This window comes from Dipteris shenzhenensis, chromosome 19 (genome assembly GCF_047967505.1).
Source record: "Dipteris shenzhenensis isolate YYH24624 ecotype China chromosome 19, Dip_SZ_1.0, whole genome shotgun sequence".
Lineage (NCBI taxonomy): Eukaryota > Viridiplantae > Streptophyta > Polypodiopsida > Gleicheniales > Dipteridaceae > Dipteris > Dipteris shenzhenensis.
In genome coordinates this window covers 52,573,944-52,590,435 of record NC_141614.1, presented here as the reverse complement: position 1 = coordinate 52,590,435, position 16,492 = coordinate 52,573,944, and the positions used below count along the sequence as shown (strand labels likewise).

Genomic DNA, 16,492 nt, shown 5'->3' with positions numbered 1-16,492 from the left:
TGAGTGTAGATGTCTCTCTGTCTAGCACCACAATTTGTAGGATACAATACTCAAGAAACACTCTCTTCTCATCGTAGGATCTTGTCATAGCCTTTTGATTTCTCCTAGACATTTGTGCACTCTCTTGCTTAGCATCTTCTGATCTCTTATATTGTCATCCTTTTATCCTTCTCCTCCTTCGAGTCACACCTCTCCCTAATATGGGCAATCAATGATCCTTGTACTTGGTTGTGTGCCATCTCTTTTCCACCCTGTCCTTGCACCACTTCTTGCATGATCCACTTTGCACATCACTTGTTTGCTACCTCAACCAAGTTATTTTTCTCAATGTGAGTTTCTTGCATGTGGGTGTCAAGGGTTAATAGTCTAGATGTAGGCTTTATAATGAAGCCAAAATTTTTATGTCAACCTGGGTAGGAATTCGGATGAAGACCTAGACTTGGCTCTAGATGTAACCAAGATAGAGATTCGGATGAGAACATTGATTGGGTTTTGTATATGAAGGCTGGACTAGTTTGATAGATAATCTTAGACTAGGCTTCAAAATCTAGGAGTCTTGGCTTGGACCCAAATGCCTAGTAGGCTTCAAGATAGAGATTCAGATGAGAACATTGATTCAATTTTGTATATGAAGGCTGGACTAGTTTGATAGGTAATCTTAGACTAGGCTTCAAAATGTAGGAGTCTTGGCTTGACCCAAATGCCTAGTAATCTTATAGGTCTCTTGAAATGGGTTTCGAGAGAAAAGATTCTTGGGTACGACCAACAATTAGAGGCAATCACGAAGTGACATCACTATCCATGATTGTGGGCAAGAGAGGTTGCTTGACTAAGAGGGGGGATCGACTCATTAAGGCAGGTGCATTGCCGATCCAATGAGATAGAGATGTCGCTAGTTTCTGTGCTAGAGAATGTTCAAAGAAGTTTCAAAACAAAATTAGTCTTGCATCAAAATTTGCAAACAATTAGATCTTGTAATCTCTTGCAATGATGGGTGGTGAAAGATTTACATGATAAGCATGTTAACATATAGTGCCTCACCATTTCAAAATTTGCTGCAATTGGAATGCTTATACCCTGCATGCATGTATGCATACATGAAGCCTTCAATGGATATTTATGGCCACTGTAAAATCTTAATCGAATGCATCATTTGTAAATGAGCCCCACTAGAAGGCTCTCTCATCAAACCTTTGCACGAATATTTCCTCGACATCAGGAAGACTAAATGCCTGCTTCGTAGAGCAGTAAAAACTGAAGCTCTGCTTCAAAGACCCCAGAGCTCGCACCTTTTCACAGCGCCCATGCCACTACATGCAGATATCACACTGAGATTTTATCTCAATTTCATGGTGCCGAAAGGAAAAGTGAATTTAGCTCAGCTGTTCTGTTTTCACCACATTCAATACTATCTACATGCAAAAATCGTCAGGCTTCCTCTCATTGAAAAGTATTTAATGTATCGATTGGCAAAGCCCCAAATATCAAGATGACAGAAAAGCTCACCACCAGTATTAAATAAAACTTTAATACATTGGGCCATCATCCCAAGAGATTTTACCTCTATATATGTGTCCATATACACAATTACTTTCCCAGTGTAGTGAACTCCTCTCAAATCCACTTCCTCCAATGAACATGACTTACAATTAAATATTAACGTCCATGAAGCACAGGTCAGACTTACATCTTTATAATAATGAAATGAAAAGAACTAAGGTTACACCATGTCAAACGCATCCTGAGTCATTACAAGTAATCAAATTCCAAAGACAGGATATCTACTCAATCTCAGGTAGAACATTCACAAATGGAATTTATTCCCCTCCAAATAGCATAACCTTCTTGAATCCTTTCTAGCTGGGACTAAGTGAATTTGTAATAGCTGCACAAATTTGTAATAGCTGCACAAATTTGGCATATGTCCCATAGGAACAGCATACGTGCATGTTATGCACCTTAAATTCATACTTGAAACCTCCATTGGAGGCCAGCAAAGATACAAACAGCAATCTTTCCAAGCCATAGATAAGCTGTTGCCCTGCTAGCAAGTTACTTTCTTCCCAGTTTCTTTCCTTGCTATTGAGTTAAGGACACTGCAAACATATCACCCAAAGTAAGTACCAGCCAAAAACAATCTATCTCCTTCAGTGATATTTGCACCAGAGTAACCCTTCAAATAATGCGAAGATACAAATAACTTCACCGATGATAAGTCCTTGCATGCAACTTTAAGGGCTATAAGTCCTCACACAGCTTTTTGTGCTGTCTGAAAAACTCTTTCCTGGCCACAGTTTGCAGAAGAATTTTTTTGCCTTGGAAGTTGCCTCAGGGCTCTTTTCAGCTTCCTGCTCAACACCACTGTGTTCTTTTTCTACTTCTGAAATCTTCACCTTCATGCTTGCCAAGTCCCCTTTCAGTGTTCGGAAATTCTCTTGGACTGCCTCCCATCTATCTTCAAGAACACAAGAAGTACCTTCACGACAGTCACCTTCCTGAGCAGCCATCAAAGCTCTGACACTGCTAGGTAACTCATTGAGCAAAAATCCCCCAGTCATTGCAGCCCTCACCTGCTCAAAGAAAAGCACCTGTACCACTACTCTCAATGGCAATCGCTCGTTTTGAGCAGCATGCATGCAGGCCTCCATTGAAAGCTTTTTGCAGTCCAGAAGTCGGCATACCTTCTTCCTTTCGGTTTTTGACAATCCAGGATGCTCCTGCAGCTTTTACTGACCACATCAGCACCCAAATGCAAATCACAAGTTCTGCCAGTTGTAATAGACGTAGTCTGGAACTACTTAATTTCATCTCATAATCACAACAGTGCATATGCAATATGTACATAAAGACAATGGTTGCATCTGCAGAGCACTCAAGAAAAGATGTAAATATGGGCACGCCACCAAATCTCAGTCTAAGATTTGCATCCAGGAAAGAGAAAAAAATCAAAGTCCATACCTTCAAATATATGTCAATGGCTCTATAAAGGCCATCATGGACTGGTCGAGAAAAGTCTGGAATGGATTCTGCCAATGCCATAAACTTTGACATAGAAAGATGAGTGTCTCTGGCGATTTCTGCAAGATAACTATCAATAAGCTTTGCTACTCGCAGCTTTGAGCTGTGTGTGGCAGAAGTTGACCTACGGCTCTCTACAAAATCAATGTTCTCAGCAGACCTTGTTCGTCGTTTCTCATAGCTGTGTTGCACACGAGTAGGGCTTGTAGGGGGACTTTGATCCTGCATCATGAAGTGCTCTACAATAGATTGAACAAGGTCTACGTCATAAAGAGCATCATTGGCATAAGACAGAGAAGGAATAAGAAGATCATTTAGTGAGGCTTCATCCAGCTGCAAACCCACTCGTCTCGCAAGATCCTCTTTTGTGGGGACCGAAGCACCTAAGATAATTGCTGCTTTCAGCAGCTTAAGCAGAAAGCTGCAGGATGTGCACCCTTTCTCTGACGGAAGCAAACTTACAACTTTCTCCAGTAGCTGACGGTGTTTTGCTGCTATCTCAACATAATCACTTGTAAGTGCTCGACTATTCCCCTTCATTGAATCTGAAAGATTGTGATCTTTAGAGACACCTGGCAGCCACTTGAGGGAATAAAAGCGCAAGGCCTCACCTAGGATATTGTGAGGGATTTTACCTTTGGACTTTATGGCTACAAGAACACGCCAATACAAATCTATCTCTAACTCTGCTATATCTTCAATCCACCAGTCATCAGGAACAGGTTGATGCCGCCTGCTCTGAATTCCATTCCAAGATGGACTGTGGGTTATTTCCGATGTCCCACGGTCCCTTGCTGCACTTGCCCTGGTGTGTGTAAAAGACCAGTCCACTTTAGAAGGGTTCACAAGTGACTTGGAAGCTATTGAATCAATACACCTGCTTGCCATATTGAGATCCTCAGCCCATGGCAAAAGCTCCTTCGTGCTCTGCAAAGCAATGATAGAATCTTTCCAGCCACGGAAAATGCACGAATTAAGAAAGACTTCCACCTTAAAGATCAAGTTTCCCTTATCAGCTATCTCTGTCATTTCAAGGTATTCAGCTGCACATCGTACTGCTATCACATTGAATGCATTTAGAGTAATAGTAATTCCATAGCAAAACTTAGCACATAGCTCAAAGCTGTCCAGTCCCCCCGGAAAATCATGGAGTTCTATCGAGCTCTTGTTCAATTCATGAGCCTCTGCAGAAAGTCTTTGCAACCTTGTACTCTTTGAAAGAAGAGGAAACTGCAGGTATCAAGATGAAATAAATAAATTAAGAAATCACAGGACACACAAACTATATAAAAGGGAATAACAATATCATTACACCAAAAACTTTATAACCAGCAAAATTGATCAAATTGTCCTCTTGACAGCACCTAAAACTCTAAAGACCCAAAAGTAAAGACAGAGAGGTCATCCATCGACTACGGACAACTGACCTGTCACAGACTGAGTCAGTAGCTGGTACAGACTCGCAACAAGCACGGACTGAGTCTGTAGTTGTTACAGACTGCCAGACGAGTCTCTGGCTGTCCCTGCCCTAGACCGACTGCTCTTGGGCCTATAAAGTGTTGATGCAGGCCACCGTGGGTCCTATGGGTGGCCCCTGTTGCTGAGGACTTCCCCATCGCAGTTATGCCTGTCCTGGGGCAGACATGTTGCACCTGGACGGTGTATGGCAGTCCACACTGCCCAGGATGAGGTCTGGGCCCTCTTGGCCCACTTTCCCGCTATGTCCACAAGGGCTTGTCAGCTGGTATTGGCCCCGTGGCTCTGTCCATATGGGCTGGCTGCTGGCTGCCAGGTAGGCAGTCTTGCCATGGCCATCTGAAGTCCTGTCCGAATGCTCTTAAAAGGTGTTGCCATGGCAGTCTTGCCATGGCCATCTGAAACCCTGTCCCAATGCGCCTAAAAGGTGTTGCATTGGCCAAACTGGTCGCAGTTATGGCAGGCCAAGCCAATATCCTTGGCTAGCGATTCCGCGCATCTACTGCTGTACAAAGCAAAAACGGATGCCTAGTCTAAAGGCCTCAAGGGAGATTGGTGACATCATTCATCCACACCTAATTCATAGTGGTGTGTGACTGAACAAGACGACTCACTCCTTACGTATCTTGACAAGCACCTCTTCTTGGATGCTACACATGGCTGGTTGCATGTTGGCAAGATGAGGGCTGGACTGGATGCCTCTAGTGGGCTGCAATGGGCTAGCCCAATGTGCGTGCTAGGTCTGGTCTGAAACCCTGTCCCAATGCTCCTAAAAAGCATTGCCTTGGCAAACTGGTCGTTATGGCTCGTCAAGCCTGCTAGAAAGTCCTGGCATCTACTCTAACTGTACAAAAAGAAAACAGATGCAGCCCTTAAGGGAGATTGGTGACATCTTTCCTCCACACCTATTCATAGTGTAACACTATTGATGACATTTTAGCATTGCAAACAACAACATCATACAATCCTTGTTCCAGATCACAACAAGGAGACCAAAATGATCTATTCATCAAGCCTCTTCTCTAGCTTCTACAACCAGCTTCGGTGCAAAGCGCTTTTGGAAAGGTTCACCCATCATAGACCTCACGAATTGGCAGCAGCCTTCAACGACATCTCGGAAGCACATGCGTTGACAAGGGTTTCTTCACATATACTGTTGGCATAATAAAGGTCCTTGGGAATCCTAACCTTACCTAATCAGGGCTTCAGTCGAAGGGAATGTCATATGCAGGGCATTTCATATGGCCAGCATCCGTACCTTGCATCAAATGCTTCAGGGAAAGGACACTTAGTGCTTGTGCAAACACTATTCTCTGTAACAGAATAAACTAAAGCATGCCTTAATGCTCATGCCTACTCTCTGAAAACAAAGGGGACTTGATCACTTTTCTTAGTCCGCTAGTGCTCAGCCTATTATCATAATTCGAAAAAGGAAAAAGGAATTCTAAAATGTCTAGACGTGCATTTTAGGTGATAGCTGTCAACGATAACCTTTGCTGAAATTCCTTTCAATCCAAAAATTACGGCATGCTCATGGACAAATTAACATTATTTAGCAAAGACTGGCATGATGCGTTATCAGGCATTCATGCACCAAGTTAATAAATTCTTTATCCTGCTTCAAGAAGTTAGACAATCTCATTGGTGCAAGAATGATTCAAGGTTGATGCCTGTCTATAACTGCAAAGGGGTGGGTGTCTTGGTGTGTGTGTGGGGCGGGTGGGCGGGGGAGGAGGGTACGCGTGCGCATGCATGTAGATTTGCATCCAACAAGTGCAGCAAGTCTAAGAAAAGATAAAGAAAGCTATGATGCAAAAAAAAAAACAAGGCATATGTCATATACAGTATGCCAACTTCTTCGATATGCTAATATACTCCATATTGTCAAGGAACACATAATGCTACAATGAATGGAGGTGAGACCAATGCACTAAAGAGAGAGACTGGAGAGAAGTGTTGGAAAGGTCACCTCCCCATCTGTACGCCCCCATATGAGGAGAGCATGGGGGAGGGAGACCTAGGGCAGTACCCAACAGAAAAAGAGAGAAAGGGGCTGCCACATAGACAGCATCATGGCTGTCATGTGGGCAGCACATCTAGAACTGTTATGGGCAGGATAGAGGGCCAGGAAAGTGCGGAAGCATGGCAGATCTGTACGGATTACAGATGCCTGCTGTACGGCTGGTTTCAGGGTCACGTACGGAGCTCAGGCAGGAGCCCTAGAGCTGGAACAAGCCCGGAGCAGAGGCAAGACAGTCTGGGACAGATTGCGATGGATCTAGGACAGGAGGCGCACTGTTTGCAGTAGGTTTTGGGGGGGGGGCTGGACCATGTATTTATAGGGCATCTGCCCTTGAAAGGTGGGCCAAGGGCCCTTGTAATGAGTGCCCCAAAAGGGCAGCCCACAGTCCCATAAATGGGGAACTGTGGGGTCGGTTTTCAGACAGACTGAGTCGGCCAGATTAGGGCTGACCAGTCGGTATTTTTGCAGGCCCTGGGGCCTATATAAAGAGGCCATTCAGGCCTCATTTCAACATCAGCTGGAGCAGCAATTCCACCAGCAGAAGGAGAAGCAGCAGGGCTACCTTTGGGCCTACAGTCAGGAGGAGAAAGAAGTACCTTGTGCTGCAGACTTAGCTTACAAGAGGCTGCCCACCTAGGCTGGTTTCCAGACAGCAAGGTGGAGAGGATCATTCTAGACGGAAAGTCTACTCATGCTCGAGGTGGAGCACGCGGACTCTAGTCTAGAGATAGCCAGCAGATAGGAGAAGGAGTTTGTGGTAAGATCAGAGGACCACACCATTGGTGGGACTCTGGATCTGTCTCTCTTGTATTGTGTCCATAGTTGTGGATGGAAATATATTATGTGGTGGTTTCTCTATCTAGTTTGGTTCATTGTCTATTGATGAGTCTGCACACCTATTGAATGCACATAAGTAAAGAAGTTTGTGATTCCACACCCACACCGCACACTGTGTGAGCTCCTGGGCATTATTTCCGCTGCGTGTACCCTCTGTTGGGTATTTTCTAACATGGTATCAGAGCACAAGTAGGAGGCTCACAGGTGTGGGAGCCTGAAGGCAGGGACCTTGCTGAAGGACGACCCTAATTCAGAAGCTCTAGGGAATCGACTTCCACGACTGGAGGATTGTGCCCTTGCGAGAAGGAGGGTGACTCAGGTTCAGTCAGGTGCGTTCAAAGTTCTGGTTTACTGAAATTGAGTTTGGTTGACTTTGCTGTGTGGTATATACAGCAGAGATGTCGACATCTACAGCCACTTCAGCCCCTGCTTTCCCTTCCTCCTCCTCCAGTTTTCTCTCTTTCACTATCCCTAACTTTGCAGAGTCTGGGAACCTGGACGGGAGTAATTACCCGATCTGGAAAGTGAAGATCCGGAGTCATTTAGTGGCTCGGAAGTTGTGGAAGCTGACCACGGGAGAGGAGTCGAAGCCGGAGGACATGGTGGATAGTAAAGGGGAGGTACTCATGGCAGTAGACAGAGAGGGGCTTGAAGCTTGGGAAGAAAGAGATGCCCATGCCCTGGCAATAATCATAGGGACTACGGCGGATTCCGTTCTTCTGCATATCTAGCTGGCCGAGACGTCGGTAGAGGCGTGGGCCACCCTGAAGGATCTGTACGAGACAGATAATACCTCCCGGATTGTGCTTCTTCAGCATCAACTCTACAATCTTGATATGGAAGAAGGCGATACGGTACATAGCCATTTGACGAAGGTCAAGGTGGTGCAGGATCAGCTGGCAGCAATTGGTCAGAAGACAAACTCATGCCATCTGGCCTTGATGGTACTGAGGAGATTGCCTCGGAGTTTCAAGAGCTTTGTTACGGCTGTGACAGCAAGACAGAGGACCAAACCTCTGACATTTGAGGAGTTGTGTCCATTACTGCTACAGGAGGAAGCTCGGGAGAAGCTCTACAACGAGGATAAAGATGAGAAGGCGATGCTGGTGAAGGATTCTGCTGGGAAAGGAAAGGGCAAGCGTAACGGTGGCAAGTCCAATAAAGATGACTCTGACGACGAGGGGGCTTCGAAGAGGAAGCACAAGAAGAAGTGTTTCTATTGTGATACGCCCGGACATTTTGCAAAGGACTGCAGAAAGAAAAAGGCAGATCTGAAAAACAAAAAGGAGTCTGACTCGGATTCAGAGGGAAAGGCCAAAGCAAATGTGGTAATCGAAGAGTTGTTCCTGGTGACATCACCAAGTGTTACCGAGGTCAGATATGTTGATCCAGAAATCACAGTGAGGATGTCTGACATAGAGATGTGAGTCGACGAGGAGTCAGATGCCTTTGTGAAGGTGAAGGACAGTATGGAGCGCTTGGTACCTTCCAGGTGTGTAGCTGTTGACACTGACACGAGGGTGGATTCCATGGAAAGCCCTGGGGTCTCATGGTCAGATGGATGCTGGACTTCAGAAGGGGACAGTACAAGATTACACAGGATCTTGGCGAGTGCCTCATTGAGGTACAGGGTTTGCTTTCAGAGCGAACATTCAGGCAGTACAACAGTCTGGTATGTATTTGATATTCTGCATTTGAGCCTTTATAGCATGCTGTGGAGAGATTCTGCTCTTCATTTGTCTCAGGTGATAAGAGATTGGAAGGAATTGGCCTTCGAAGGCAGAAGGGGAAGTATTTGTGCTTCTTCAAATCTCGGACGCAGATTGCTAGAAGGTGGTGGACAAAGAGTACTGAAGCCAGAAGAGTACCTGCTTGAGAACTCAGTGAGAGTTCATGGTCCAGGTTATCTGGAAATATTCATTGGTTGCAGACCTTGCCAAAGGAAGGACGGGTTGAAACAGACCCTCAGAGCATGGTGCCTGGAAGACTCCAGGTTGTTCACTCATTATGAGGGGGACGACTGGAAGATCGTGACGGCTGGGTTGCTCGAGTTCAGAGGCGGGAATGCGACTGAAGGAGGTGGTACCAGGAGGTGCTACCAGAGATGGACCTGTGTACCAGGATGGTGTGCGGAAGCGGAACCGGACCTAGTGGAGCAGGAGCCACTGGATGCAAAGCTAGGAAAAGATTTCAACACCGAAAGGTTCCAGAGGACTACGACCAGGGAGTTACTGGAGCATCTTCATCGACGTGTTGGCATTGGCCTGAGATGTGTCGGTGAGAGGGGGTGTTGGAAAGGTCACCTCCCCATCTGTAAGCCCCCATATGAGGAGAGCATGGGGGAGGGAGACCTAGGGCAGTACCCAACAGAAAAAGAGAGAAAGGGGCTGCCACATAGACAGCATCATGGCTGTCATGTGGGCAGCACATCTAGAACTGTTATGGGCAGGACAGAGGGCCAGGAAAGTGCGGAAGCATGGCAGATCTGTACGGATTACAGATGCCTGCTGTACGGCTGGTTTCAGGGTCACGTACGGAGCTCAGGCAGGAGCCCTAGAGCTGGAACAAGCCCGGAGCAGAGGCAAGACAGTCTGGGACAGATTGCGATGGATCTAGGACAGGAGGCGCACTGTTTGCAGTAGGTTTTGGGGGGGGCTGGACCATGTATTTATAGGGCATCTGCCCTTGAAAGGTGGGCCAAGGGCCCTTGTAATGAGTGCCCCAAAAGGGCAGCCCACAGTCTCATAAATGGGGAACTGTGGGGTCGGTTTTCAGACAGACTGAGTCAGCCAGATTAGGGCTGACCAGTCGGTATTTTTGCAGGCCCTGGGGCCTATGTAAAGAGGCCATTCAGGCCTCATTTCAACATCATCTGGAGCAGCAATTCCACCAGCAGAAGGAGAAGCAGCAGGGCTACCTTTGGGCCTACAGTCACGAGGAGAAAGAAGTACCTTGTGCTGCAGACTTAGCTTACAGGAGGCTGCCCACCTAGGCTGGTTTCCAGACAGCAAGGTGGAGAGGATCATTCTAGACGGAAAGTCTACTCACGCTCGAGGTGGAGCACGCGGACTCTAGTCTAGAGATAGCCAGCAGATAGGAGAAGGACTTTGTGGTAAGATCAGAGGACCACACCATTGGTGGGACTCTGGATCTGTCTCTCTTGTATTGTGTCCATAGTTGTGGACGGAAATATATTATGTGGTGGTTTCTCTATCTAGTTTGGTTCATTGTCTATTGATGAGTCTGCACACCTATTGAATGCACATAAGTAAAGAAGTTTGTGATTCCACACCCACACCGCACACTGTGTGAGCTCCTGGGCATTATTTCCGCTGCGTGTACCCTCTGTTGGGTATTTTCTAACAAGAAGTAATCACACAAAAACAGAAAACACCCTGAACTATGGAGCCTAATTTTCTGACTTGATGGTTATCTCTGAAACTCTATTGTGCACCTTCACATGCACATGCACATTCCTGTTCATCATAGATAAAGGGTTCAGACAAATAATTTTTTCTAACCATGGACATATACACGGCCAGTCGTGCTTCAAGTATTTTGCATACATGCTGCGTAAATTTCAGCAAGATATACATATATATCATCAGCACTGACGCAATTTATTTTTTTAATGGGAGTCAAACGGCCGGTGAGATATTCCTCTTTCTTTGACATACGCGTGCCAAGTATAGTAAACAATCCTTTATAGATATTTATCAAAATTTCTTGAGAAATAACCTGTAAAATCCAATCTATCAGACACAAACATTACACGTTTTAGAAGCCACAATAGCCTTAGTAAAAGACGAAGGCTTCCATCTCCTCCCCGTTCCTTTGTGTACTCCTTGATAGCATCGTCTTAGCACAATACATACAAGCGAAATACAAATTCATACCGACGCTTGTAGAGGAGACGGTACCTTATGTAGTTGGAACACCACGCCATCTATCACGACAGTAAAGTCGCTCGCAATTTCTGAAGCTACCGACCTGGGAGCCAGTTTAAAAAATACGACAGTCAGATTACCGTTAATACTGACGAGAAAAAATTATTATCACTACTTTGAAAGGTTATTTTCTTCTGTAAGAAGCGTTGGGAAGATCTGGTGTGCCCTATTGGGTCAGTCAATGCAGCCCAGGTATCTTTGTAAGTGTGTGGCGCAAAAGGAAGCAGACGGGTACATTTCGCTTTTCAACAAGCATTAGGATCTGCAAAGCACTATATCCGAATCTCTCTTTTCGTTAACATTTTAGACTGACAAACAAAGGACGCTGCGCAAAACCTCCTCTAAGCAGAGTCAAAACAAAAGAATACAATAGGCCATGATGGAAGACGCAGTTGAAAAAGACCTTATATTGCCGAGGACTTGAAAAGCATCTGGCTTGGATCCTAGTTTCATGAACTTCATTTTCGCAGATAGACCTCCTCCCTGCGACCTCTATTACAGTGGAGCGATACAACAACTGAGCATGCTCGAGCTATCAAACCTTCCGAACATAGTCTCCAGGATATTTTCTTAGCAGTGATAGATCGTGGAGACAAGGATCACAATACGCGGGAGATGTGAATGCGTTGGAACTTGTCTGTACTGAGCGGAACCCATCTGGAACGCTGCGAAAGTTATGTCCAACGCCCAATTTGAAGGGCAGCCTAATAACCTGAAACCCAGATTTTCCTGCAAGGCTGGGGCGGCTTTTAGCAAGGTGAAGACGAATTATCCGGAGAATCGAGAGCAGGAGGTGCACATGGACATTCAAAAGCGTCGATAGGACGACAACTCGTACAATTGTCAGGAGGAGGAGGACCACGATATGAATAGAAACTGCAACGCAACACGCAGCAATGCGGGGGGGGTTTTTCCCACCGATGCTTTTTGGAATGCGAGTGAGCTGCAGGGCTGCTGGTTACTGTATCGTAAACCCACAAAGCAGGGAATGAAAAGGCCCGAAAAAAGCAGCTGCTGCAGCTTCCTGTGTGCTCAGCTCACAGCAGCTGAACCAACGTCATGTCACCTTTCTCGAAATCGATAAACTAGGCGCCACTGATCTCAGCAGAATGCTTTATGATTCGTCCAAAGTTTGGAGCCGAAGGAAATTCCTCAAAAGTGCGATGAGTTTGTCGAGAGGGTAAAGCAAAGCGACGCAAGCAGGGTGCAGTTGTTTAAGCATGTGCACTCGAGAGAGATTGGAAGAAATATAGGGAAGGCAAGGGTAGTGCTCAGAGGAATGATCGATGCCTGCGAGCGAGCGTGGAGAGCATATTAAAATCGATAGCGTATGCTCAAGTAGATCTCAAATCTCAATCTCAATTTCTATCTGGGTGGTGGAGAAGGTGGGGATGAACAGTGCGGATCATGAACTGCTTTTCTTCACTCATTGCTCTTCTCTCCCCTGCCTCTTCTTCTTCTTCTTCACCCAACTGTAGAAGCTTTGCAGACTTCTTCTTCTTCTTCACCCACTTTAGAGCATCAAATACCTTACAGAATTCCTGTAAGAAAGGCGCATCAACTGCTTTCGCAGATACAACTTGCCTCGACTTGCAAAAAGCTGTCCTCCTCTCCCTTATAGTCTCCCCACCGTAGAGCTGCGCAGGCTTCTTCTTCAGCCAGCCGTAGAGTTGCGCAGACTTCTTATGACTTCTTCACCCACTTAAAGCATCAAATTCCTTACAAGCATGCTGCACAGGCGTGCGGTGAGGGAGATGCATCAACTGCGGTTGCAGATACAACTTGCGGGACTTACAAAAGCTGTACTGCAATCGAAGACGCTCCTCTGCTCTAAGCTATGCAAAGGCTGTAAGATTGGGGGGAGGGAGCGAGCTAATAGGGTGCATGGAGTGATGCAGAGGCAGACGAAACATCTCGGAAGCCATTGTTTGTGATCTGATGCAGAGAGCGTGGAAATTTGCAAAGAAAGGGAGGAGCATGTGAGCAGAGAGAGAGAGAGATGAGCTATGGAGGTATACAAAAGAAAGGTGGCTGGCGCTTCATAGGCTTGTGACCACTGGCCAATAACATGGCAGTTTGTGGACACACTGCCCTGCTGGCGGGCCCTGCTGACAGTGCACGCTCCACGGACCCTTCCCGCACGGGTGCCCCCTTGCCAGCTGCGCGACATCGATCGCAACCCTCCACCGTGTCCCCCTGCCCCGGGCCCACCCTGTAGGTGAGTAGGTGCCAGGTGGCCCCTTCACCTTGGCCCCGTGGCCTCCCCCCGTGGGCCCCGACCCCCATTCAAAGACCCCGGCCGCCGGCTTCCTGTGGCGGCGGCCCACGTCAGCCACCCACCCGCCGCCTGCCACGTGGCGTTTTGAGAGAGAATGCGGCGGGCCACGTCATCCGCAAGTCGCCGCCCCTGCCACGTGGCGCCCACCTTTGCCAGAATCATTCCCGCTTCCACGTCGCGTCCACGTGGCACCTCTCCCCCCCTTAAATGCTTTTGGCAAAATACGCTTATGTCGCCATTCAGCATCATTGCTGGCTGCATTTGCATCTACGCCATGTGGGAACATCCAATGCAGCTGCCTCACCCCCCTTGCTCTGCCTTTCGAAGCAAATCAACGCAATTTCGTTCCTTCTCTCAAACTCTTTCAACATTCACCTACTTCCTCACTTGATGTCCACCACAATGGAAGCCTCATAGAAGCATTTAGAGCAGGTCCCCATCATAGCATAAGTTCAAAACATTGAGCATTCTATGATGAACTTGCCAACTCGCTCCTCATGCTCTAAATACAGGATGCAATGGGCTGGGACACCCTTGGCCATGGGGACAAAAACTAAACTGGAAAGCAAAGGCTCCCACTCCAACCGGCTACCGAAAGTTCATACTCAAGTTGAAGAGAATTTCCACAATGGGGACCTCTTCTTAGGAGCTCTCCAAAGTTTCACACCAAAACATGTGCGGGGCTTGCCTCAAAGAACATTAGCGCTCTCTCTCTCTCTCTCTCTCTCTCTCTCTCTCTCTCTCTCTCACACACACACACACACACCATCATCATCATCATCATCCCCTTCCCTTTGAGCACATCCTATTTCTTGAAATCTTATGCTAAAGTCCACCTATATGAAGTTTATGACACCTACAACCATTGAGGAGGTAAGGTTAGAGAGAATGGCACCAAGCTAGGGACCTATTATTCCCATATTGCTATGGGACCAAGACGGATTATACTAGTAATTTACAATAAGTCAACACATAGCTAGCACTTTGTGAGGGAGTATGACATAGTTATGACATTGCATGTTTGACGCATATTCCGGATAAGGCAATAAGCATCTCTCTCCCACACAATTGTAAAAAAGAAGAAAAGGGAGGGTAATTAACACTTCCTCTCCCTATGGATGTAAGATCTAAGGCAATGCTTTGATTTCAAAAGCATTCCTTGAAAAGCATCTCTCTCCAACACAATTGTAAAAAAAGAAGAAAAGGGAGGTAATTAACCCTTCCTCTCCCTACTCTCGTACTCTGATACCCTCTTCTCTCTCCACATAGTTTTAAAGAAGAAAAGGGAAGTAAATTTCCCTTCCTCTCCCTACTCCCCTGCACTATAAGACCCTCCGACACAATTGTAAAGAAGGAAAGGGAGAAAATTTACCCTTCCTCTCCCTATTTAATAAGCAAGACCATGGAAGCCAAGTGCATCCCTATCATCAAGTACTAGGGGTCTTGAATAATTTTGAGAAACTAGAAACTCTCAAAATATCACAATATAGACTTTACCAATAACTTGGATTCAACTCCATCTATGTACTCACATCAACTCTAGCCAACTATTTAATTTGCCATAATTAACGCTCATTACTATAGATAGTGAGAATGTTATTAAACATGAGAACGAAAGACGTTTGTACTACAAAAGTCTAGTACAAGTGTACTATGCAACCGCACCTATAAATAGGAACCAGAGCTGCTGTCGAACATTTTAAAAATGTGACGTCATCAAGAGGAAACAAGAAACAAATGGGATAGTCCTGGCCCATCCATCCATAGGGACTACAATATTTCGGCTTGTGGGTTGTGGTTTACCATGATTAGATGCAAGTTTCTTCAAATATAAAATGATTATAGTTGCAAAATGTATGCATAATTTATGCAAAAAGGATTGAGTTGGTCAACAATGTCTATCGTATTCTTTCTTTACACAATATCGACTAGGAAGCTAATGGCATACACCTGTTAGGACTTTCTAGGTCAGCAAACACACTCTAAGCACTCTTTTCTACAATATAAAAATATGCCCAACCATGAATTACAGAACAAACAAGCATGAGCTATAAGAGATAACTCCTTTCCATAGATATCTAAAGCAAGGAACGATGATAAAATTAAGCCACTATGGTTGGAAACTATATTTTTTAAGCTTGTCTAGAGTGCCTTCATCATTTAGCAAACCATGGTGCCAAGACATGGGAATCAAAGGTTCGTCCATAATGTCATGCATCATGCACCACTTACAAACCCTGTGAGTCCATTATTTTATGATCTTTGATACACAAATGCAAACATATACAAGAAAGAGATCCTAAGAAAATGTAGTCATCATCACTGATGATTGGAATAATAGTTTTAAGAAAAAGCCATATCCCACTTGTGGATCTAATCACCTCAATGCCCAAGAAGTAATGCAGCTCTCTCAAATCCTTCATCTCAAACTTCTACTTCAATAGCATTTTCACATGAAGGATATCTTCATTACTATCACCTGTGATGATCAAATCATCAACATAAATGACAAGCAGCATAATGCCTTTCTCTGTTTTTCTCACATAAAGTGAGAAATCTGCCTTGGAATTCTGAAAGCCAATAGTGACAAGATACTGTCCTATCTTGTCATACCATGCTCTAGGTGCTTGCTTCAAGCCATACAAGGCTTTCTTCAACCTGCAAACAAACTCAAGATGAACAGCATGAACATAACCTGGTGGCTGCTCCATATAGACCTCTTCTTACAAATCACCATGCAAGAAAGCATTCTTTACATCCATCTGATGTAAAGACCATCCCTTTGATGGAGCCATAGCAATGACTGCTCTTACGGTTTCCATCCTTGCAATTGGACTAAATGTTTCTTCATAATCAATGCCATATGTATGTGCATACCCCTTGACAACTAATCTTGCCTTGTATCTGTTCACA

General features: G+C 45.5%; 1 protein-coding gene across 2 annotated transcripts; it reads right to left on the bottom strand.

The window, feature by feature from the left end:
• Positions 1-1,561: 1,561 nt before the first annotated feature.
• LOC147890632 (BTB/POZ domain-containing protein At1g67900-like) lies at positions 1,562-13,286 on the bottom strand. Of its 2 annotated transcripts, XM_087390434.1 has the most exons (5): positions 11,705-13,286; positions 11,275-11,344; positions 2,959-4,248; positions 2,253-2,717; positions 1,562-2,096 (listed from the first exon to the last, which is right to left on the bottom strand). In XM_087390434.1, exons 1-5 carry the CDS (start codon positions 11,761-11,763, stop codon positions 2,088-2,090), a joined length of 1,893 nt encoding a protein of 630 aa, XP_087246560.1. In that variant the 5' UTR covers positions 11,764-13,286; the 3' UTR covers positions 1,562-2,087. The 2 variants fall into 2 exon arrangements, with proteins under 2 accessions (XP_087246560.1, XP_087246559.1); XM_087390433.1 differs by having other exon boundaries at positions 1,562-2,717.
• Positions 13,287-16,492: the final 3,206 nt, after the last annotated feature.

Coding starts and splice junctions, on each gene's coding strand:
- LOC147890632 (XM_087390433.1), bottom strand. CDS start 11,763: ATGAAGTTCATGAAACTAGGATCCAAGCCAGATGCTTTTCAAGTCCTC. Junction 11,345..11,704: donor CAAGTCCTCGGCAATATAAG/GTCTTTTTCAAC, acceptor ACTGGCTCCCAG/GTCGGTAGCTTCAGAAATTG. Junction 4,249..11,274: donor TGGTGTTCCAACTACATAAG/GTACCGTCTCCT, acceptor TGATACCTGCAG/TTTCCTCTTCTTTCAAAGAG.